General features: G+C 47.7%; 1 protein-coding gene across 2 annotated transcripts in view; it reads left to right on the top strand.

Moving 5' to 3' along the window:
- Positions 1-19,282, top strand: part of PRRX1 (paired related homeobox 1) — a gene marked incomplete at both ends in the record, with an annotated part of 31,417 nt that extends 12,135 nt beyond the window's left edge. The window contains 3 exons of one of the 2 annotated variants that reach the window (XM_079535408.1): positions 13,524-13,699; positions 14,268-14,449; positions 19,144-19,282. In XM_079535408.1, coding sequence (XP_079391534.1) covers positions 13,524-13,699; positions 14,268-14,449; positions 19,144-19,282 — 497 coding nt within the window. Of the gene's footprint in view, positions 1-13,523; positions 13,700-14,267; positions 14,450-15,719; positions 15,772-19,143 lie in introns of those variants that run through there. The other variant, XM_079535409.1, reaches the window with a different exon arrangement.
- Between the last annotated feature and the right edge of the window lie 4,691 nt (positions 19,283-23,973).

Here is a 23,973-nt window from a genome sequence, read left to right as displayed (position 1 = left end):
GCACTGGGTCCCACAGCCTTGTTCATTCTTCATGTCCCATTGAAGATGGGGATGACAGGTCTTTCTGTGGCATGGCATGGAGTAGGGAGGTCTCGTGTGCCAGGGGCCGTTGCAGGGGTTCTGCACTGTTTTGGGACAGCCTGGCCATTCCAGGCAGTGCCAGTGGTGCAGCTCTGCAGGTGATTCGGGTCGGTTAGGCACCCATCATTTGGGGTGTTGCTGTGAGCAAGAGCTGTGGGGGTATCCCAGAATGGAAAGAGATGTTGGGATTCAGACTTGGGCTGTAAGCTATAATGAGGGAAAGATGCAGCCTGTGCCCAAAGAAGGGGGAGATGGTTTGAGAGGCTGGGAAACCTGGGGCTGTTCAGCCTGCAGAAAACAGAATGGGGATCTGATCCCTGTTTATCAATATCTCTGTGAATCTCTGTGACCTCTGTGAATGGGGCCAGGCTCTTTTTGGTGGTGACCAGCAACAGGACGAGGTGCAATGGCCACAAAGTGGAACACAACTGAACACAAGAAAGAACTTCTTTGCTTTGAGGGTGACAGAGCCCTGGAACAGGCTACCCAGGGAGGTGGTGGAGTCTTCTCTGGAGACATTCAAGACCTACGTGGGCGTTTTCCTGTGCAACCTACTGTAGGCAACCTGCTTTAGCAGGGGGGTTGGACTGGATGGTCTCCAGAGGTACCTTCCAACCCCTACAATTCTGTGATTTAGTGTTTTGTTACTCCATGCCAGGGTAATAGGTCCATTAAAACTGCCAGGATTAGTGCAAAACAAATATCCAAGCAGCAGAGAAGTCTGTGGGAGAAACCTGTGTGTATCATGGCAGCTCTGTCAAGAAGGAAGACCTGAATTCATCTGCGTGTGAATGACGATCATTGGGAGCATTTTGCCTCCCCTGTTTGTGCGATGCAAGATCAGAGTGCTGTAAGCCAGAATGAAATGTAATATTTGTTTTAGCAACCCATCCATCCTTCAGCAGGGATGAGGAGATGAATTCTCCAACTTAATAGGAGCTTTTCATCTGCTGCTCTCAGAGTCCTCCTAATGCTGGGAGCAGATTTGGTCAAAATATTTCTTGGATTTAATTTATGTGATGACTTTTGTTGTTTTTTTTTTTTTTTCCTCTTGCTTTTGATTCATGAAAGCATGTCTATTCATCAGGGGCACTTAAACTATCTGCAGAGTAAAAGCAGTGTCTGTGCAGGGAGCAGTATCTGTGTCCTTGGCATTCTGCTGGCGCTCGCTCCGGTGCAAGCGCATGGCAGTGGGAGACATGCAGCTTGATGCATTTCTTCCCATCAAATGCTGGATGGGATTTCAGTGCAATCATTAGGCAATATTGGCTTGCAAGTCTGTGCTGGGAGAGAAAATCTGAATGATTTTTTGTCTGATGAAAAGGGAGGAGAGGGCTCCAGAATCGGTCAGAAATGCTTTATGGGAGGGCTGTCACTTACGCGTGCCATGCTGGTACAGTGAGACCCAAGTACACTTTCCAGATCCATGTGTCTTTGCTTGATCATGACTCTTCATTCTTTTATTTACCTATTTAGGTTGCAGATCCTGGGAGCATCCAGCTTTCTGCCCATGAACTTTTAGGCTGGTTGTGTTGTGACCATTTCTTCACCATATGAGCGATGCTGGGTGGCACCTGGAGCCTCCAACTGATGCCAGCTCCTCCATCCCAGCCCAGAGCAGGCTCGCAGGCTGTACTTCATCTCAAGCCAAGTGAAAGCTCCTAGTTGGAAGAAGCACGGGAGCAAGGGTTAATCTGAAGGCTGCAGACACCATAGTGCTGGGCAGCAACAGTGCAAAAGCTTTCATTTTCCCTTCTCATGCAGAAATTTGGTGAATGGTTAAATACCCTGCCAGAGCAAGGTAAACTAAGGGCTTTTGCCCAGTGAAACCCTGTCTTTGTATGTCTGCTGTAGCTGCGCTCGGGCTGGGGAAGGAAGCAGTAAAGTTCCTGCAGAGCACTTCACAGCTCACTGAGTGAGCACTGGGCTTGCAGCAAGAGCACTGAGTTAGGTTGAACTGTGCAGAGTTCACTTTTGACAGCTGATGTGAGGATGCATTTTGAACCCAGAGGCTCTGTTACTTTCTCTGGGCCAATTCAAGATAGCACTAGGCTGATGGGGGGCAGTCACCTCTCCCTTTAGTATGTGCACCCCGCAAAGGCAAGGTGCAAAGCAAACACCAGAAAGGCCTCTGAGGTTTCCTTTTCCTGGAGCACTCAGCAAATAGGAATGGAAAAAGATGTGGGGTCTGGGGAGTTTGCTGGCAGAGCTTCTTCCTCTGCATGGAGAGGTGGGGATGGGGACATGTGGCCATCTCCTGTCCTGGGATGCCACTTGGCAGCACCAGGGGCAGCTGCTGGAGGTAATGACACTCCCCCCTTCCTACCCCAGGTGCCACATGGTGACCGGATGACCTATTAATTCAGTTCCACATCCTTGGATCTGTCTGTGCTGTTGACTTGAGCTGTGGCTTAGAGATTCTTCCCAGCCTGACCAGAGCCATTTCCCCATCGGCTTTGCTGGTTCTCGTGGAAATCAGCTCGCAGTGCCTTGAGCCTGGTGGCTGAAGTCAGCAGCTGCATGAGGTTTGGGGACAGAGATATCACTGTCCTAAAACTGGTGGCATCCTCCTGAGCAGGGGCAGGAAGCTCCTGGAGCCCTGCTGAACTGGCAGCTTGCACTGAGCATCGTAGCCAGGCGTCTTCATGGTGTTTTATGGAGCACAGTCTGTTGTCATCGAAGCCGATGGCAAATTCCGTACTTTTGCAGCCGACGCTAAATGGATCTTTTGAAGGTTGTAATTTCTTGTTTAACCAATGCCAGTTGCAAATACTTTGTGCTGAGGAATAACCCCTTTGCGCCAAATAAAATACAGTGGAAGTCTGTGGCATGTTTTTCAGCATATTGTTAGTTACAGCCCTCCTGACAGAGCACATTCTATGCCGAAGATAAATGCTCAGCAGCCTTTTGCCAATTTATGTCCAAAAGGGCTTTTCTTGGATGTCCCCTTCTCAGTGGAAAATGCTTTTCTGTTTTTCCAGCAAACATTTAATGAGCTGCGTTCACAAGAAAAAGAGGACCTATTGCAGGATCAGACCATTCTGTGTTAGCTCTCTCTGAGCTGGATCCGTAGCTCTTTGGATGCTCTAATCTTTGTTACACTTCACGCAACCAGTCCCATCTCAACATTTTCAGCACGAGGCTGGGACCTGGTCTGGCAGGAGATGGCCTGATCTGTGGCCTTCATCCCAGTGCCTATTTCCAGGAGCTGTATGGAGAGCTGCATGAGGAGGAAGCCATGGACTGATGTGTTTATTCCTGCAACTGGGTGGAGATTGCCCAAGTGAAGTCAAAGGCTCTTGAGATTTCTGGGAGCAGCTGAGCTTTCTTGCCTCAGGGTAGGATGGCTTCAGAAGCCCTCTTGAGGGATGTAGTTGGTGGAGCAGAGTGGGAAGCCCATCCCACTCCTGCTTGTTTGCATCCAGACAATGAGCTGCTGTGTATGTTTACACAATGTGCCCAAGTAGTTTTAATTATGATTGTGATCACAATTGCAATATGACCTATTTCTGGTTTAGTTTGAAGTGACTTCCTTGTTGTCCACACCCCTCTAAGTGCTGTGAATGAAGCGCCAGAATGTGTCCTCAGAGAGCAGGATGTCTAAATGGACGGGGGAGGCAAAGCAAGGGAGGAAACGGAGGTGCAGTTCCAACATGGAGGTGCAGTTCCAACACGTGTTTCTCTAGCTCATTGCAAGGGCCTCCGGCGATGAACAGATCTGTTTAACATACTCTAATGACCTTCAAGAACTTAAGTCTGGCTGAAAGTCATTTACTGATTTCAGGAGGGCTCCAGCATGGAACAGAAGCCCTCATCCCATTATCGTTGGGAGGCTGGAGGGGGATGGTCTTCAGCCTGCCCTTAAGTGCCGTATTGAGTGGGGCCCTGAGGGCATGGAAAACATCGCCTGACTCCCAGTGGTTTTGTTCAATATTTTTTTATTAGTCGGATAACTTTTTTTTTTCAGGCTTCCATTGCAATTTATATATGAATTCTGATGTTTTTTGGCTTAAGAATGCTTTCTACTAGACTTATTTTATTTTTATGTTAATTGTTAGCGAAAATAAGCATAGCAAAATAACCAGCAAATGGTTTTGCCAGTGGGTTGATCGAAAAAAATGTTTTTTTCTAGGGGAAAGAATTCTGTTTAAGAATTTCTCAGTAAAAGTAATTGGCGTTGCTGGACATGACTGACATGAGGGAGTATGAAAAAACACTGATGCTAACAGGCCAGGGGACAGGAACTTGTGTCTTTAACACGCTGTATACAAGGATGCAGCCCTGCAAATTTGACTTCACAGCTTTGCCAATGTGTCTAGACAGCCCATCTCCATGGGGGAGAGGGAAGCTTATTTCCTGGACCCACTCCAGCTCTGGCTGCTCCGATGAGACACGGCCGTGTCCTGCTCTACTTTATCAACGGAGACCACATCTCACTGCATGGGGGTAGTGCTAAGCTTGCTCAGCCAGAGTTGCAGATGGCCAATCCAGTGTGCAGTGACCTGTGCTACCGCAGCGATGGGATGCAGAGGCTGGAGCAGGAGGTGGGACGCAGTATGGGTGCGTTAATTGTTGTGTTGTGTAAATGGTTGTGTTAATTGTGTGCCCCTTTGGGTGGGCTATCGAGTCTTATTTTGAGTGAGTTATTCCTATTCTAGGTAGGCATGAGGCTGGCTTGTAGTGTAAGTAAAAAAGTGGACGCAATTAATTATCTAGAATCTTTAAAAGCCTTTAAATTGTGTTAAATTAGGCTAGAAAAGCAGCATTTATCTGCTAGCCCTGCAGCAGGCTGAGAGCAGCAATTTATGGCAGAAATATCCTGTGTTTCCATACAGCTTCCCTAAATCGTCTGATCCTCAAGGTTAGCATATCTGACTTTGCAGCCTGATGAAGGGCAGCAATAGGCAAAAACCTGCTAATATATTCATCACCTGGAGGCAAAGGTTATTAGTCCATGTTAGGGAACACGGTTTCCAGCACATCACTCATTTGCCCCAATTCGCAGGAGCTCTGACAACAATCATTGTGCCTCCTCTGCTGGGAGTTGGGCTTTTCAAACTGCAGTGAACTTTGTGGACAGACAGAGGTTTCCATTTTTCAGCCTTTTGATTTAAAATCTCTAGATGATTGTTTGACTCTGGCAAGGAACCATTCAAAACACATTCCGAAATATTCATCATTCCAGCAGGCTAGGAAACATAAGATGTAGCAATTTATTAGCTAATGTAAAATGCATTCCCTGCCCAGAAGGGGCTGGGGATGGCGGCGGGGCACAGCCCGGTTTCTCTTGGCATGGCACAGAGAGGGGCACGGGGCTCATGGGAGCCCTTGGAGCATCCTCTCTGTGGTCCCGTTCCGCAGAATGCTGCTGTGTCAGATAAGTTACACTCCAAAATGGCCCTAAGTGCTCCAAAGGCTTTGCCTTCTTGAGCAGTGTGGGATATAAAGGCCCTTTATCCCCACCCGAGGAATGCGTTCCCTGTCGGGATGCTCGGAAGAGGCAGGTGGGCTGGATGCTGACAGCCAGGCTCAAGTTCTGTTATTTCTGGACCTCTTATGTCATCGTTTTTCCAGTCATGATCAAGAGGGACCCATAAAATGCATTAGTGGTCAAAATCTGGATTTCTGAGTGGAGCTCTGCAGCGGCTCCGCTCTGATTTGCATGTTACTTGGTGGCCTGATCTGGTCAAAACCCATTTGTTCTTGGATGCTAATGAAAGGGGAGCACAGCCTTTGGGGAGCTGGTTTCCGCATTCTCACCATGCTCTGCGCCTTCCCTTCTTGTTGGTGCTCTGGGCTCCACCAGTGGCCCTGGCCGCCAGGCGAGGTGAGCTGGAGCCTGCTCTGCCATGCAGCTCAAAGGTCTGCATGTCTGGATGACAAACAGATGAAATATCCATTGAGAACAGCTTTTCTGTGCACCACTAGGGCCAGCTGGCGTGCATCCCACAGGTTATTGTCTGCTCGCACGGGTCCTACGTACAAAGCCCACGTCCAAGTGAATTTCCAGACCCTGCTGAGGTAGGGCTGTGTGATAATGGCACTGCTCAGCACGGCGGGGTCCCAGCATGCTCGAGTGAAGCTTTGCCCGAGTCAAGCTTTGCTGGTGTGGGTTGCTGGGCCCTGGTAATGTTTGCAGACTCTTGCAACGGCTGGAGCGTTTGGAAATGAGTCGTCTGCCCAGAATGCCTGTTAGCTCATTTGTAATCCATCTATGGTCTGAGAAGAAAAAAAAAATACCCCCAAAGCAGCTCTTCCCTGCCTTGGCAAAAACTTTTTTTTTCTTAATCCATGTATCTGCTTTAACTTTCCCCATTAGAAAGTGTCAGTGGTTGAAGTTCATGGGGACTTTTTGCCACATTTTTTTTTTTGTTTGTTTGTTTTTAAATATAAGAGAAAATCAGTAATAAAAGCACTGTTGCCCAGAGTTTGGGTAGGTGCTGGATGGGGGGAGTGGTTTGAGGTGGGCTGCAGGGCCCCATCTTCATGGCTTCTACAGCCACTTGAATGAGTACAAACACGTGCTGAACCCATGGCCATCAGGAGAAGGAGGACTACTTTCAGGGCTTGGAAGGGTCTTGGAAAAAAAACCCTGGGATGTGCCGTCCAGAAAGGCTGGTGCAACCACCCTTGTGCTCCTGGCTCCAGTACATCCCATTAACTGAGAGAGGAAACTCTAGGTAAATCCAGTAGGTGGAAATAATGCCATGTGTCTACAGCTTGTGACTATATGGAGCCTTCTGTGATGGGATGTGTGCAGAAAGCAACTGAATGACCTGGCCCTGCCAAGCTCCGGTGACAGCTTATTGCCACTGCCTTGGAGGCAGTTGATGATGACCAGGAGGATGTGGACGTTGGTGCTGGGCTGCTCCTGCCTGAAGGTCCTGGATGGGTATGTGGTCAGTGTGTAAGAGCAGGTTGGACTTTTAACAGGAGTGTTCTCTGTAGCTGTGTGTGTGTGGATGTACCCCATGTGCACACTGAGGTTTAAAGAGGCAGAGATACCTGGTTATACGTAGATAGGCTTCTGAGCTTCTTCAGAAAGGCCAAGAAAGGGTGCTGGGGAGATGGAAAGACGGATGTTATCTGGAATGAACTAGGACAGGGAGGGGCTTTGGAAATGAGAAAATACCGACGGAGTAGGGCGGAGGTTGGGAAGTTTGATCTTGGCTGCATGAGTGCAGTTTCTAAGTTGAAACATCAGGACACATGGCATGGGAAGGGGAGCTGATGGGAAGAGGATGTGGGCGTTGGAAGCCATACCCTGACCTTGCAAAGGCATGACTTCATATTCAGCCCTGCCCAAGGCACCCGTTCCCGCTCTGACCCCAAAATGAGACAGGAGCTATGAAGGTCAAGGTGCCCCAACTCACTGGCGAGGCACAGCCTCTTCAGGGTGCCATGGGTTCTGTGCCTTGGGTATGGCAATGGGGTTTGGCTGAAGAATCCATGTGATTGCATTTCTGCTCCTCTGTCTCAGGTCCAGTGTGCCTGCGGCATTGGGATGCCCTAACGAGGGGCTCGGGAGCCCGCAGCCCTGCTGGATCCTATCCCCACCCTGCCTGGTAAACTCACCCTGCTGGATCCCGGCCACAGTCTGGTGGTTTGGTCTCTTTGTCAGTTACAAAGTGCAGTCTCACAGAACATGATTTGCCGCTGGCAGGCTTTTAAACTATGTGTTTGCTTTTGATTATCTTTCTTTTTTTTTTTTTTTTTTTTTTTTTTTTAAATTAATTTTCCAAGGATCAATGTGGTAATGCATATAAAAATTACAATATGTAAAACAAAGTATAAAAGCATACGAGGAATTCCAAACACATAACATACTGTGCCTTGGAGCTTATGAGATCCATACAGTGCTTATTGTATTATGGGAACACTCTGACCCCAAGACCCGGCGGGAAGGCTTGTTAGAGGAGCTGGGCTAAGCCTTGAGCTGTAGGATGCCCAGGAGGAAAACCCTAGCAAATATCAAAGCAGAGCTGTTAGAGTAGAACTCAGGCTTGTCTCTGGGATCTAGGGGGACTCTCAGTGGCTTTGTACCAAATCCTGGAGAAGGATGTATACTTCCTCCCCCGCAAATATTGTTTCCCAGTAATAAACGCTTAACATCGTGCCTTTCTAGGAAGAATGTCTGGATTCCCATTGGGTCGCAATTGCAATTTTTTTGTTCAACTTCACTGCTGCTACCAAGTCCAGCAAACAGGAGCACTGACATGGGGAGAAGGGACATCTTATGGGCGTGCAACTGCAGATGGCACAATCTATGGGCTGTGAGATCCCCTCTGGATGAGAGGCAGAGCACCAGAGCTGAAACTATCCCAAAGAGGAGTGCTGTCTTCCAGCTGGGATTGGGCTTGTAGTGCCCTGGTGAAGGGCTGTGCAGCACCTCAGCAAGTTCGCAGCCTGCAAGCAGAGCTGGGAGTCTGGAGGCACGCAATCCATGCAAGAGCTATTCACAGCTCTGTAATGATATGTAATTGTTTGTATGCGGTCAGCTAGAAATTACCCTGATAAGTTCCACATTGCAGACATTTCGGAGAGGAACTGCTGTCGTCCCCTGGGTAACGCTGGAAACGCACACACTTTTCTATTTTATATTAAAACTCAGTTTTGATGTGAAAAATTCAATATTGCCTTTCTGAAGTCCCACACCCTGTTCACAAAATAGCCATTTTTTTTCTTGTGAAGGAGGTGAACTTGACTAGTTCATGAGATAATCAAACCCGAAGACGTTTTTAAAAAATGCAGCATCTGTTTCTTTCTATTATTTTCTTTTTTTTCCTCTTCTCATTCCTATGTTCCTGGTGATCCAAACAAGACAGCTTCACATACTGCAATTTTCTGTGTAACTGAAATAATTTGAGGTCTTGTGTAGGGGTGATGCGTCTCGCACCCGTGTCACTGTCCCATGGACATCTATTGGGACACTGGAGCTACAAAAGGAGAATTAGCTTTGATTAAACCTTTCCAGCTCTTTTTTTCCCCTTCTTTTTCTTGTGTCAATTCCTGTACACTAGGAATGACAGTATTTTGGATGAATGTAATGAACCGAAAGCAAAGCAGAGCAGATAAAATTGCAAAGTGTGCCTGCGAAGGTCTTAAAATTCAACTTCAATCCCAAGCAAAAGATTTTTCCTCTCCCTTCTGTTCTCTATTTTTCTTTCTCCCCTACTACTCCAAGTAAAGCCTTCATTTTTTTTTTGGCTTGCGGGATTTTTTTCGACCTTTGAGGAGTTATCAGTTGCTGGGTTTTTAGTTTCTAGCTTTGTTTTCTCCCATGAAATAGATTTGTTTTGGTTTTCTTTAATCCGTATTCAATCTCTGGTGGTAACTTCTTGTTTTTCAGGCAATGATTACAGCGTGATTCCTTTTTTTTTCCTGGAATCCTTCCTTGGTTTACACTTTATATAACCGATATGACAGATCTGCCCTGCTTTACTGTAAGTGATTTGCGGCTGGACATCTCAGTCTCTTGTTTAATGAGACCCAATTGTTGACTTTCAGTTCAGATCTGATACATGCTCTCTAACCTCTGCTTCAAGACTTCATAGAACCGGTCAAAACTTTTCAAAACTGCCCACGCAATGTAAACCCCATCTGGAAATTTGTTTTTATTCCGACCTGGAATGAAAGCAAGTATGTACAGGCATTCCTACAAACTGGAAATCCAAAATTTGTCGCGGTTGCACGTACTGTTGGAAAAAATACTGCTCTTGTAAGTTACATGTAGGCATTCAGTTCGGAGCTCTGGTTTGGTTTATAGTTTGTTATATTTTCAATGTGACATCACAACAGACCCATCTGATGATACTCCAGTGACTGTCCCTGACATGAAGACAGCGGTTCTGCCCTGTTGCACGGGGAGACGTGATGAGTGAGGAGGAAAGGATAGGACACTGTGTTATTTGGGAGCAGTTAGAAGTGCTCTGGAGCGTCCTAGAAGTGCGTTTGGATTTTTAAGTAGTGCATGAACGTAGAGCTCATACAGGAAAAACACGTATATGGAAACAGGAAACAAAATCCCCCCAGTGCAGTGTGAAACACTGGGATTTGGAAATGAACTTCTCAGAATATCCAGCACTGGTTCCGGAGCAGAGGAGCGTGCATCTCGTTCTCCTCAGGGGCCTCACTTGCGAGAAGCAGGGCTTTGAAGAACGCTGTTTGTAATATTTCTGATTAAAAGAATGTTGATGAAAGGCTCCTGACCCATCTCAAGAACTTTAGAGCTTGTTTCCTCTTCTTTCTGTTTCTGCTGACTCCAGGCATTGGTGCTGTCAACATAATTTAGGGGTACCATTTGTCAGGGCTCCTTCCTGATAAGGAAAAGCAATACTTGAAGGGCTTTTCCAACTTGAGCAATTCTATGTTTCTGTGACTGGTGTAAAATAAAATAAAATAAAATAAAATACTCTGTCAACATGTCAAAGGCTGCCTTAAATGCTGTGAGCAAGGTGACATTTGCAGACCCGTGGGGTTTAGTGCCTGCATTCCCTCGTTAGCAGTTTTTAGTTGTCCTATGGGATATCAACACGGCAAGGAGTTCCAGCAGGACTGATTGTCAGCCCAGCTCTGGGCTCACACGGCTGTTCTGTAGTTTTTTTCCTCCTGCCCACATCGCTTGGATCCAGCTGTGCTGCGCTGTTCCAGATGTGCAGCAAAGGGAGACCTCAAAGCTGCAGCCCACTGTGCAGGCTGAGCTCTGCCGCTCGGTGCCGGGACAATGACTCACGTCCCTGCCTGATGCCAGCCAGGGCTGGAGGTGATCTGGCCCTGAGTCACTGTGGTAATGCCGGCATCCTTCCGCCGCTCAGCCCAGCGGTTAGGAGGTGAGCTGTGAATCACCACTGTCTCGCTTTGCTCCGGGAGGAAACCAGGCAAGTGGTGTTAACGTGTTTGGCAGGAGGGTTTTTTGTTCCCCAGCCTTGTACAGCCTTTGGCTTGCTTACTTCTTGTCCCTCAGGGCGCTGTGCTCACGTTTCCTTGTATGGAAGCATCACGCAGGATCTGAGCAATGGCCAGGCAGCCCCAAGAGCCTTCCACTGGGTGTCTTCTGGGCTGGAGAGGATCTTAAAAAGCCTGGCGGACTCCCAGGAAATTCCCAAGGCTTTCAGAGATTTGTTCATCTGGTCTGTATACACAGGGTTAAGATCCAAAAGGAGAATTGAATGGGGAGCTCAGAAGGAAGAACAATGTCCATGTTGACATTGACTTCGATAGCAGCTGAACTTGAAGCATTTGTACCATTTGAAGAGGTGATTGTGCCCCAAGGTTGGTTCTCTGTTTGCTGAGTTGCATGGTGCATAGCTGTGTCAGTGCTCACCTGTGGAGCCTCTTTGGATGAGCACTCTGGGGTGGAAGTTGCAGGGCTTCCTTTTCCTGCTGTGTGCAGACCCTACAAGTGGAAATATGCACAATGCTCTCCACGAGCACCAGTTTGATTCTATCCCTCTGCTTCCCAGTTTCTCTTTCCACATCTTGAGATGTGATGAACTGCGTAGAATCATAGAAACATAGAATGCCTTTGGTCAGAAGGGACCTCAAAGTCCCCCCAGACCCTCCCCCCTCTATTCCCCCACCGTGGGCTGGCTGCTCCCCGGCTCAGGCTGCCCAGGACCCATCCATGGTCTTGGGCACCCATAGCTCTGGACAGCAGTGCCAGCACCTCACTGCCCTCTGAATGAAACATTTCTCCAACATCTAGTCTAAATTCCTCCTCTCTTTTAGTTTAAAGCCATTTCCCTTGTCCACCACTGTCAGACAATGTAAAGTCAATCCCCTTCCTGCTTGTAAGCTCCCTTCAAGTTCTGGAAGGCTGTAATGAGGTCTCTCTGGAGCTTTCTCAGGATTCCTACATGTATTTATTTTCTTTGCACATCCCATTGCAAGTCCCCTCCTGGCTCATCTCCAAACGCTTCCTCTCAGATACTAGAGAGCTGTGGTGTATTTCTGCACCCAGGAATCCCCAGGCTGAAGAGGAGCCTGGTGGGGATTGTCAGGTTGCTGGAGAGGGGATGGAAGGGCTGTAAACCCGCAGGAATTTGGAAAAGCTCCTTTAATTTAAGAGGAATGTCCTCTTATTCCCAAATGGATAGGCGCTGTTCCAAAGGCGTTCAGGTGCGGTAACTGTAACCAGATGTGAACTGTAACCAGGCTGTGAAAAGCAGCACAAACAGGTGGTGAGGACAATAGCTGTGGACTTTAATTTCCTTGTCAGCATCTCTCTGTGCCTTACGTACCCTCTCGAGAATGGGAAGATGAGGGGAGCTGTCACATTTCGGTATGGCAAAAGGAATGATGTTTGGTGGGTTATTCTGCAACCGCATAGCGTGATTTAAGCCCTTGGACACTAAGTGGTGGCACTGTCATCTGGGCCCAGGTGCATATTAATTAACATCAAGTGTAATTCACTTATGTGTTTTGTAGATACAATAACTGATGTATTTTAACACGTGTTCATCCACATATTGGCTGTGGTCCTCCCAGATTTAGCTACTGTTCCCCTGCATGAGACAACAGGACCTCTCCACCACTGCCCACGCAATGTGCTTGGCAGCATAGAAAGCCATGCTGGTTTTGGTGGGGCCCATCACATGTTGAGTCTTGAAATGTGGGGACTGGGGCACTTTAAGATGGACAAGTGCAAGGCAAAGGGCCTATGAGCATACAAGTAAAACCGGCTTTTGTACTTGTTTCTTGTTTAGCCCTGACACCTCTTTGTTAACATCTCCCCAACTCTGCTCAAACCAATGTCTCTTATCTGGGTGCAAGTGCAGTTCTTGTTTAAGCCAAACAGAGTGGCTTACAGAGAGTGGCACTGCCTTGGCTATAGTCAGTCCCAGAGTAGTAGCTGGCTCCTTACTTTTCCTTACATAGAGATGAGTATGCTGTGTCCCAGTCAAAGCAGGCATGGGATTTGTACTTACCCCTGAGAGATCTATTTCATTTCTCTAAGGGTATTCCTTGGGAATTAGAAGCCCAGAGAGGAGCAGTTTGTGATTTTTCATATTCAGAAAAGTCTCTGGTGTTGTCAGAATGGGGTAGGGAGGCGAACTGGGTCTGTGGGCATGTGTAGATTCTCCATTTACGATAAATGTTTTCTGGAAGGAGTGCTCTCAGGGACGCTGGGGTAAAGAGCAGCATGTGAAGTCTGTGCATATAAAGATGCATACAAGTCAGATGAGGGCAAGAGAGTGGAGGAGAATCTTTCTCCAAAGTAGACAGGAATTGATGTCAGACCTTCCTGAAGCAGCTGATCCCCAAGGGCAACCTCTGAGCATGCCTAGCTGGCAAATGAAAGGATGTTTTGGAGATGGCAAAACAGTGAGGATGATGGCATGCTGGAACTATTGTCCGCTCTGGTACTTCTTAACATTCAGATCACAATATTGCTATGGACTCTGAAACTTCTAGCCTTTCATATCTCCAATTGTCTCTCCTAGATGATCAGCTGAATTCAGAAGAGAAGAAGAAAAGAAAGCAGAGAAGGAACAGGACTACCTTCAACAGCAGCCAGCTCCAGGCACTAGAGAGGGTCTTTGAGAGGACACACTACCCTGATGCTTTTGTACGGGAAGACCTTGCACGCAGAGTCAACCTCACTGAAGCCAGAGTTCAGGTAATTCTCACAGCCTGTATGTAGGCATACCTCACCTGGCTGGCATCATCGGGCCATTCAGTATGGCAGTAGATATCATTGAAGTCCACATGGGACAGTAAGGTCACCAAATCTTGGATTATCTCATGTGTCAGTCCCAAGGATGCCATGTCTTGAGGAAGGCTGCCAGGCCTGATCTGCCTCTGTACTTGCCACCTACTCATACAGATGTATTCATAGAGCCTTTTGAAGGTTAGGATGCTGAATGTGCTGTGCTCAGGTTGCTGATGTCAATTTGAGCTGCTCAGCATTTAGCTTGCAAGCCTGCATCTCCTGAAGGTGAAAGCGCATTGGGGAACATGATGGGTTGTACAGCGCAGAACAGGGGCCATGATGAGTCAATCTATTACACAAGAGCTCTACCAGAGCGGACTTACAGATTGTCTTGCGTTAGAGTTTCCAGTGATAGAGAACTTGCTTTTGCAGGGTCCCATCTTGCCCAGCAGGGCTGGGGTGGTGTGTTGAAGGAGCAAGCACCGCAGCAGTGCTGGTTGTGATGGGTGGTTGGTCTGTGTGCTTCCCATCCCAGGTGTGGTTCCAGAACCGGAGAGCCAAGTTTCGCCGGAATGAGAGGGCCATGCTGGCCAGCAAGAATGCTTCTCTGCTCAAATCCTACTCAGGGGACGTGACCGCCGTGGAGCAGCCCATAGTACCTCGCCCAGCTCCAAGACCCACCGACTATCTCTCCTGGGGTACCGCTTCGCCTTACAGGTGAGTCAGTAACCCCTCTGGGGCTGCCCAGTTGCTGGCATGATTCAGAGCAGCCTGAACATGGCCCTTAGGTGCATTTGTTTTTAATAGCTCTAATGGGCTGTTTATGATCAGGTAGGAGTACATGGAAGCAGAAGGGGTAACACTCACTTCTCTTGTGCATCTAATTTGAAGCAAGGAGGAAATATTTCCATGGGGCGCATAGCCAGGAGAAGTTATGGCAGAGCACTTAGGGAGACTGGGTCACCATGCAGTGACCAGGAGGATTTCTGTGGCTGTCCCATGGCAGTAAGCAGTGGGAACTCATCCCAGGCATATTGCTCCCAACCCTCCCCAGAGTTGTCAGCATGGAGTGGTTGCTCTCTAGTTGCTAGAGCACAAGCACGTATCTGAATGAGCTGTACTGCTGTACTGTGGTTTGCCTGCAGTCAGGACCCGGTATTTTTGGGTGGCAGACTGGGGTTCAATGTCCATCTCCCATGGCTAGCATTGCTTAAGGAGTGGTGGTAAAGAAATGCATATGTGTCAGCCCTGATCTGCTCAATGGAACTGGGATGTCCACACACATCACAGGTCTCCTTGTTCTCTTCTGTCCTCTCCACAACCTGATGGGAACTGTGGATGCAAGATCCACTGGATATGTTGGTTTGTGGGGAGCCAGCTGACTTGCAGGCAAGTAAAAATGAGGTTGGTGGGTGTTTTTTAGGATAGTGACCTCATTGTTGGTCAAGTTCTTGTAGCCCTTGGCTGAATTTCTTTCTGTTCACCTGGCTTTGTCACAGCCAGTTTCCCACTGGCTTGTAGGAGTTACACCGAACCCAGGTCCTTTCTTCCTTAGCCGCCTTGACCTCCTTTGTGCACCCCAAACATTGTTTGCACAGTGAGGTCTGGAAACATTTTGCTTCCTTGATAGTTTGTTGTTTCAGTGCCATGGGGTCACCCTTGCCCACCCAGTAGCTCCAGAAGAACAAATCTTAGGTTCATCCAATGCAGAAACTGCAAAAGATGCTTCTGATGACCACCGGTTTGGTCTTAGAAATGCTCCTTATCCTCTGGATTTTATTTGAGGACTACTGACTGGCAAATCCCCCATTAGAGGTTAAGGCTTTTCCTCTGTGAGGCATTGCATCCTAGGGAGGAGTTTGGGTGGCGAGCTTAGGGGAGAGAAGCACAAGTCCTTCCCCACTCTGCTAAGTCTGCTCTGGTCACAGCACCAGATCTCTGCTGAACGCTTGTGGCTCATTTCTACCTCTCACACTTTTAAAAATAGATCGTCCCTCCCAAGATGTTGTTTACACGAGGGGCTTCATAACGGCTTCTAAGAGAAGACCCTGCAAAGGTAACTTCAGGGGTACATGGGGAAGGGCTGTCAGGGGCTGTTCTGGGCAAGGGGAAGCCCAGCACATCAGGGGTGTGCAAACAAGTAGAGCAAGGGAGAAGGGAGAGTCTTGGGAAACTTTTTTTCCCCCTGAGGTGAGGTCCAGACCTGGCAGTGCCTTTCCATGGTGAGAAGACGACACTTTCCCAATGTCTTGACTTCTTCCTCTCATTTATAGCCAAAGCATTTCAGCCAAAGGCATTTGCAGCTTGCAGCCATTCCCACTAACACACCAAACTAGGACAGGCTGTCTTCTCCCACTGCCCCTGCAGTGGGGTGGGTGGCATTGGCAGAGCAACAGAGCAGTTTGTTTCCCCAGCATGAGGTGGTCGTGACCCTTTAGACACTTTCTGCTCCCCCGCTTTCTAATTCTGCCGGGCATCACTTGAGTCATATTCATTTTAATGGGCACCTGGGCCAGGCTGTCAGAGCCTCATAAAAGCTTTGAACTCGGTAGGGTTATTAAAATATCGGACGTTTGGTGAAAAAACAGCCGTGCAGAGTGTTTGCATGGCCCTCTGCCCCCTCCCCACCTCCTTGGGCTGCCCCAGCAGCCTCTGATTCACAGCTGTTTCAAGATAGGACTGAGAGCTGCGTGGCCGGTGCTGTTTTTACTGTTAGATCTGGGACAAGTTTTCAATCAGTGTGTTTATTCTCCAAATACATTCTGCTACAGGTCAACCAAAGCTATTTGCAGATCTGCGTTGCATAGATAGCCAAGTAGATACTATTATTTTTTGAAGCTGAAATGTTTTGGTTAGACATATTTTAGCATACGTTCCTAAGAAAACAAGACTAGCAGTCGTGCTGTCAGCCTGCACTTCCCACTCCAGCAACCTTTGACTCTGTGGTCCATTGAAAGCCGTATTTGAAAGGAGGATTTTGGGACTCAGAAACATGATGTTCCTCCGTGTTTCATGAAAATAGGCAGCTGAGGAGAGGACAAAGCCTGGCTTCTGTATCTGGACTGAGCAATGGGGGGACTTCAGGGTGATATCAACCTTTAGACCTTGGAGAGTCTCTAGAACAACTGCTCAAAGCAAAGCAGTGTTAAGAGAAGCCTTTGCGTGTGCTGCTCCTGATGGAGTAACTTGCTAAAGGAGAGTGTTTCTGTGAATTTTTGCTTTGGCAGGGTTTTCATGGGCCAGCAGCAATTTCCCCCAGGCCTTTGGGGAGCAGGAGGCTCCTCGGAGTTGTAGGCAGGACTTGGGCAGCAGCTACATACGGTTTTTGGACGCCAAAAAAAATAATAATAATCTTGTGGGAGAGGGAGGAGAGGAGGAAACCTGAGTCTCAATAAGGGAGATAGTGGAGCAGTCATAAATACAGCCAAATTTATGAATGTCAGCAAAAGAATGGGGACGGTTTTCACCCGAGGCTGAAAATTCCTCTTTTATCTAAGCTGGAGCATCCTTCTGCCTCTCCTCATTTCTTCCAGCACTAAGCTAAGGGAAGATGTACCTGTGGGAAAGGCTGCTCTGTGCCTACCAGCTCTCCATACATCTTAGGAAGCCCCAAGCAGCATAGGCCTCCTCTTACTGCTGCTGCAGTACGGGGCAGAGGATGGTCAGCAGTTCAGAGGTGGACATGGGGAAGGAGCTGATGGAAGTTCATGGAAGAACTAGAGCATCCCTGAGCCCCAGGGGTATGCGGGGACTCAGCAGCTCACCCCACAGTTCCTGCCCTCAGGGCTGCTGGAGGGGCTGACATTTCTTGGGTTGTTCTAGAGGAATATAGGAACAAAAGGTGTGCTTTAATATGTGTATTTCAGTGTCTTACCTCCATGTTGGAAACTCTGGAAGTGTCTTCAGTGTTTTCTCTCCTGCAAGAGGTTTTGTGCTGTTCAAAAGTTGTAAGCAGTTGTATATCCATGGCCCTCAGTATCATTTCCATGGGTGTGAGCTGTTCTGTTTCCATGCAGATGTAGCATTCCTCCCTGAAGTTCTTTTCCCTGCTTATAAAATGAGAAATATCACCTAAGGTGGGACCTTCCAATAGCACTGGTCTGGATCTCCTGGCAGTCAAAGAATTCAGGCAGTGCTGAATTGGGTTTAAACTGCTGGGAGGTCTCCCCCATGGTGTCTGAGGCTGTGCCAGTGCATTGGGATAAGCATGCAGCCACAGCTTGGATCTGTGTATGCAGCAAACCTCATGGACCTCTGGGAAGCTTTGCTGTTGCAAAAATTCTTCCAGTCATGGAAGTTGGTGCTGGAAAGAAAGGAGGTGTGGGGATCAGCATCCCTGGAGGTGTTAAAGAACCGTGGAGATGTGGCACTGAGGGAGTCCATGGGCATGATGGAATGGGTTGATGGTTGGTCTAAATGATCTCAGAGGACTTTTCCAATCTTCAAGATTCTATGATTCCATGGTTCTATGGGTAGAGGAGAATATTTCCCAGACATGAGCTACCCAGGAAGGTGATTTGGTAGGCTGAGCACCACCAACACCACTTGGAGTTTCCTCCTAAATGCACTGACCATATTAAATTGGCATCTCTGGTTCATTTGGTGTTTATTTGTGGACCCCCATAAAGAAATGCACCACATCAGATAGTTTGGTGGCTTTTGGGATGGGTTCTTTTTGCAGAATCCTGGGACGCATGAGTTAAAGAAGTTTTCTAGTGGTCTGGAAAGCAGACTTGCAAATTTTTTGTAGGATAAGAAAGGACTCTGACATCTTTGTTCAGCCTCTGCTGCCAAAAGTACTGTTTTTCACGAACAAATACGTGATTTGAAAGCAGCAAAAATGTGTTTTTGTTTTGTTTTTTTTCCTCTCAGCCTTTAAGGCTTGTTCTATAGGATCAGCTGAAGTTTTGAGGGAAAAAAAATGTGGAATTTTGCCTTCCAAGATTCTGCAACCTACAGGCATCACAACTGTTGAAATGGGTTTTTCCCGGAGCGCTTCTTTGAAGTAACATGTGTTTCAGAAGTGACGTGTTTTCTCAAGCAGTAAAAACAAAACTTGGTCTCATCAAAAGGACATTGCTTCCAGTGGGAATAGTTTTAAGGACAATGGTCTAGTTGGCAGGCTGGGCACCCTGACCTCATTGCAAATCTCTTGGGTTAGTGAATAGGAAGTGGAAAATTTCCTCTTGCCTTGAACAACTCTGGCCTTGGCTGTCCCTCAGCAAGTGGGCTGCAGCGCAGAGATTTCCAAGGGTGTTCTGTGAAGGGCTGTGACAATCCCATGCTCATGTAAGAATCGCATCCCACAGGGATGGAAACCCCAGGGTTTAACCTCAGTAATGCAGAATTGTGCCGCAGTGCAGGGACCTCGCTGTGACCCAGTGTTTCTCTCTTTCTCCCCCACCCTGCAGTGCCATGGCCACCTACTCCACCACGTGTACCAACGCCAGCCCGGCACAGGGCATGAATATGGCCAACAGTATTGCCAACCTGAGACTGAAGGCAAAAGAATATAGTTTACAGAGGAATCAAGTGCCCACAGTCAATTAATGACTGGAGGCAGCTGCTTCGCAGAAGGAGAAAATACGACAACACCCGTCCTGCTTTGCAACTTCTGTGCTGAAATAAAAAATATATATATATTAAAAAATATTAAAAAAAGAAAAAAGGAAAAAAAAAAAGCCAACCCCAACCCAGAACTGAATATTGGGACCAAAGCGGGAGCAAACTGAACCGCTCGAGTGACAAGGTTCCTCCTTCCTTTTGGGATAATGCCACCATTTTTTTTCTTGTTATTGTCAGGTTTATTGCTTCTGCTCAATATACTATGAGCTTCTTCAGTTAAGGACAGTCTCACCCTTGTTGTTTTCCATTTTTGTATGGGACTGCAAAAAGAAACCTTCGCTGATCTCAGCCCGCGGCTGCTTCCCACCCAACACCGCGCTGAGGTGCAAAGCTTGCTCCCCCACCCCAGCTCACCCTAGAAGAAGAAATTGTTTGGTCACTGCTTTCCGTTGTATCCACCTGACCTTCCGTCCCCTCCCACATCCCTTGTTCCACAGAGGCAATGCCGTTGATGTTGACTGCAAGAAGCCCATTGGCGCGATGGGCTGGGAGCATCCTTGCCAGGTTGCCTGGACCACGACACAAGGAAGATCTCTGTGGGCTTCACACACGTTGTCAGCGCCTCGAAAAGCCAAAGAAGAGAGAAAAGCCAGTGTGTGTTTGTGAGTGGGGGGAGGATGGAGAAGGGTTTGCTCTGTAGTGCCAAGAATAGGACTGTTAGGACACTCCTTTCCATGCCTTACGGCTTGTGCCACAGGGAGAGGCGTTGTCCAGATGCATTTGTTTTATATATACTGTATATATTTATATATATAAGATATACATGCAAGCTTGGTTGGTGTTTTTTATTAAACGAAATAAAATCCATTGAAAATGCTTGGGATGTTTGTGCTGCATCCAGGTTCCTGGAGCCGTGCGTTGAGATTCCAGCCACAACATCTTTCACCCTTGTCAGAGCCCTTCCCCACAGCCTCCTGCAGCACTCACAGTGGCTCTCCTCCTCCCATGGGAAACCCTACAGCAGTGGGGCAGGAGGGAAGCCACAATTCTACGCAGATTTTTCTTTTGGGTATTTGCATCCTGATAGAATAAGATGAGGATCTTGTCATCTAACTGACTAGGTAGGTTCGTGTGACTGGGAACACACAGGGACATCCTGGTGGAAAGTTTCCACCAATCCCTCAGAGGATGGGTAATGTCTCAGCAGGGAGAACACACAGACCTATCATTACCACCTGCCCTGTAGCCTTCACCACTCTCCTTTACTCTTCCCACCTGCCCTCCCTCATCTGAAGAGCCAATTAGAACCGTATTTCCTTCTCTCCTTGAAAAGCAGAGGAGATGCAACCCAAAAGGTGTGTCTTCCATGCAAGCAAAGATCTTAGAAGCTTTTGTGTTGCTTGTTGTGCCTGCCTCTTGGAAACCTTGGGTGAGGAAGGGGCTTAATTATGGCAAATAGTGCTTCTCTAAGAGACATGTCCCATGCTAACCCTGGAGTTGCCCTACTGAATTCAACAGAGCTTATCTGTGGTCCACACAGGGATGTGGGGAGGAGAACGAAGCTCGGCCATGAGGGATACTTCTTAGGTCTCCAATCTTGGTGTTTGCTGCCTTGGGCATGTGCAGATGTCTGCCACAGGGGTTTGATAGTCTAAAATAGCACGTTACAGGAAATGAGAAATAAATCTCTTTAAAGTGAAGGTGAAATTTATACTGGCTGAGTATGAACGGAAGTCCAGATAAGGTATTTGAGCTACACTGGAAACAAAGCCCTAAATCCAAACTGGTGTAAGTTGTGCTGGTGATTGCATGTGTGATTGCTTGTGGACTTTTTTTTCTTCCTTTTTGACAAAAGAAGAAATGTACGTGTGATCAGGACTTAAAGCTATACAGAACAGAACACAAAGCAAAGAAAGCAAGACTGAACAGGGATTTTAAGAAATCCCTGATGTTCCTTTTTGATCCCTTTTTTTTTTTTTTTTTTTTTTTTTGGCCTTCTATAGTGCAGAGGAGCTGGCATTTCTAAACCAAACTATTTCTATCACAAGTATGCAGTTCCAGCTGCTGGGACCAGGTTATGCTATTGGAAATCTCAGCCTTCATTTAGAAACTCACTCTTGGTTCCTGTGCCTACACAAACAGAGCCATGATTGAAAACTGTGTCCTGCAACATCAGAAGGAAAAGGGACTGGTGCAACAGGCAGCTCCTCAGCTGTCTGCCCAGTGCCTGGCTCACCCCCTCCTTGCCTTTCTGCCCTCTGCTGCACCCCACCAGTGTTACTAATTCCTGGACAGAGAAACACGGCCCATGCTAGGATGTTTACACAAAGGGGTTCACATAATATCAGTAGTGCTTTGTTCACATATATCTGCTAAACGAGTGCAGCTGGATCAATGGGCAGGTTTTGTTTGTACTCAGTTGCCAATGGCCTCAGCCAACATGCAGTGTCATCTGTCAAGCCAAACGTTACCATCATGTACATTTTCTCTGTATGTTACTGAACTGTGTAAATAGATTTGCAAATTCAGAGCCTTGTTCTGAAGGCATGGAGTGCTGAGGGGTTTTAGGAGGCGTTTGGTTGCAGCTCCAAGGACGTTGCCATGGTTACCCCTATTATTGCCATATTTTAGTACGGTTCAGGGGAAAAAATGATCTTGAGTCACACTTGCTTGTTCTGTACAAGCACTGATTTCTCAGCCTTACCCCCTTCCCGACACAGGAACAGGCACCGATTCTCTGTGAATGGGATTTGCAGTCATGGCATGGATGATGGATGAAGCTGGGGGGGTTTGACACATGATGCCATGGGAGGGACTCCCAGATGGAAGCGGATCCTGTAAATTATCTCTGGCTTTGTGATGTAAAATGTACAGTGTTTGCACTAGAATAGAAATGATTTTCAATAAAAGGTGGGGGTAAAGCTCCCCAGTCCCCATCAGCTGCCCCACGTGTGACGTGTTACTGCCCTGAGGTCCCACAGCATGGGCTGGCGATGGGAAGATCCCTGAGTGTGGTGAGGCTAAAGCTTGGGCATTGTTATGGTGGGGCTGGGGGGCTGGCAAGGAGGGTGGGAGGTAAGGAAACCAGAAAAGTGCTTGGTCTCACTGCCTGGGTGGGGGACAAAATGGGATCACCTCAATAGGGAAGAGGCTTCACTGCCAAACAAAGGAGGGGCACAGAGGCTAATGAAGGTTAATTAGTGGAGTCAGCTGTTAAAATAGGAGTGGGCAGGTGCTAAGGAGGAGCTTTTTTCTTTGTGGGGGAAGGTATCAGGCTTGGTTGGAGTTGGTGAGTTGTGTTTCAGGGATACAGCAGTTGTTGTTGGGGGGATTCCTGAGTGTGTATTGGCTACCTTCCTGCTTCCCTGTGATGGACTCCTAACTACTGAATTAAGGCAACTGGACTGAAAGTTAGGAGCGATTGATGTCTGGGAACCCTCTAAAGAGGGCAGGTACCTGCTGAGCATCTGCAGTTAACCTGCCTTGAGCTAAGCTGCTCCTTGATACTGAAATGATAACATCAGCTCCTACCATATGATTGTCTGGTTATCAAAAGAAACAGATGCAAATGCAAAACATTGCAAGTGGCGTAGCTTCCAAACCAACCACAGGGCTGGAGTTGTTTGAGCGCCTCAGCAAGATGTGGGACCCTGCTTTCAGGAGAAACACCAGCAGAGCTCAGCTCAACATCACCTCTCATTGGGATCCCAGTACATCCACCCCTCATGGCCTCATCACAGAGTGTTGGGCTGACCTTCATCTGATATGAGATGCTTGGCTAGGGGTGAGGCCCATGGACTGAGGCACCCTTTAGTGAGAATCTAGGCTGTTGCTTTACTCAGTGCTACTGGGTGTGTGGAAATGCTTGAAACATCAACCTGATGGAGGAAAGCTGAGTGACTGTAGAGCTTTGCTCTTACAGGAAGTCACTAGATAAATGTGCTCAATAGGTTTCTGGCTGCAGCTGCTGGTCCAGGAGGTTTTCACCCCAAAGTGCACCATGTGCAATGGAAGTGGACAGAAAGGCTGGTTCTATCTGCCCAAAATGCAACCAGATTAGAAGTAGGTGAGTTCTCAGTGCACAGGCAGTCAAACCATGTTGCTGGCGTGGCTCCTTAGCACCGCTGGGCTTCGGGGTGGCTTTTGGGCAGGATGGGCTGGGAGCAGCTCCTTGGGGGACAGAGTCCTCCTGGGACACATCAGGCCCTTATCTTTGGAGTGAGTGCTGCTCTCCAGGCTGGCAGCACATCCATCACCACGTCTGAGGGCTGTATCTAATGCTGACTGAAAAATTGAGTTTCTTTTCCTGTGGTAGTGTCCAAGATTTCACATTTTTGACTTCTTCCCAAATCAGGCCGAGGAGTGGAAATCTCTAAAAATACTGTAATGAAAATGCAAGTATGCACAGGCATGGCCGGGGCACTGACACAATAGATTTTCCAGCCGTACTGAAATGGAACACACTGAGCCTTTGAAAAATAAACTCCCAGGAAAGCTGCTATGTGTCTGCCACAGCCACACATCACCATGGCTCAAGTGAGGCATCTGAGCAGGATGTTTTGTGTCCAGAACTTGGCAGGATGAAGGTTCTTTTCTTCAGCATCTCTTAAGCAGACAGTTGTAGGTATCTCCTTCATGAGCCCTGCAGTCAGCCTGGCTGGATGGTTCTTCATGTC

The sequence above is a fragment of the Tetrao urogallus genome (assembly GCF_951394365.1).
Source record: "Tetrao urogallus genome assembly, chromosome: 5".
Taxonomy (NCBI): domain Eukaryota; kingdom Metazoa; phylum Chordata; class Aves; order Galliformes; family Phasianidae; genus Tetrao; species Tetrao urogallus.
Note: the sequence above shows the minus strand (reverse complement) of the source record. Positions and strands in the feature narration are given on the sequence as shown.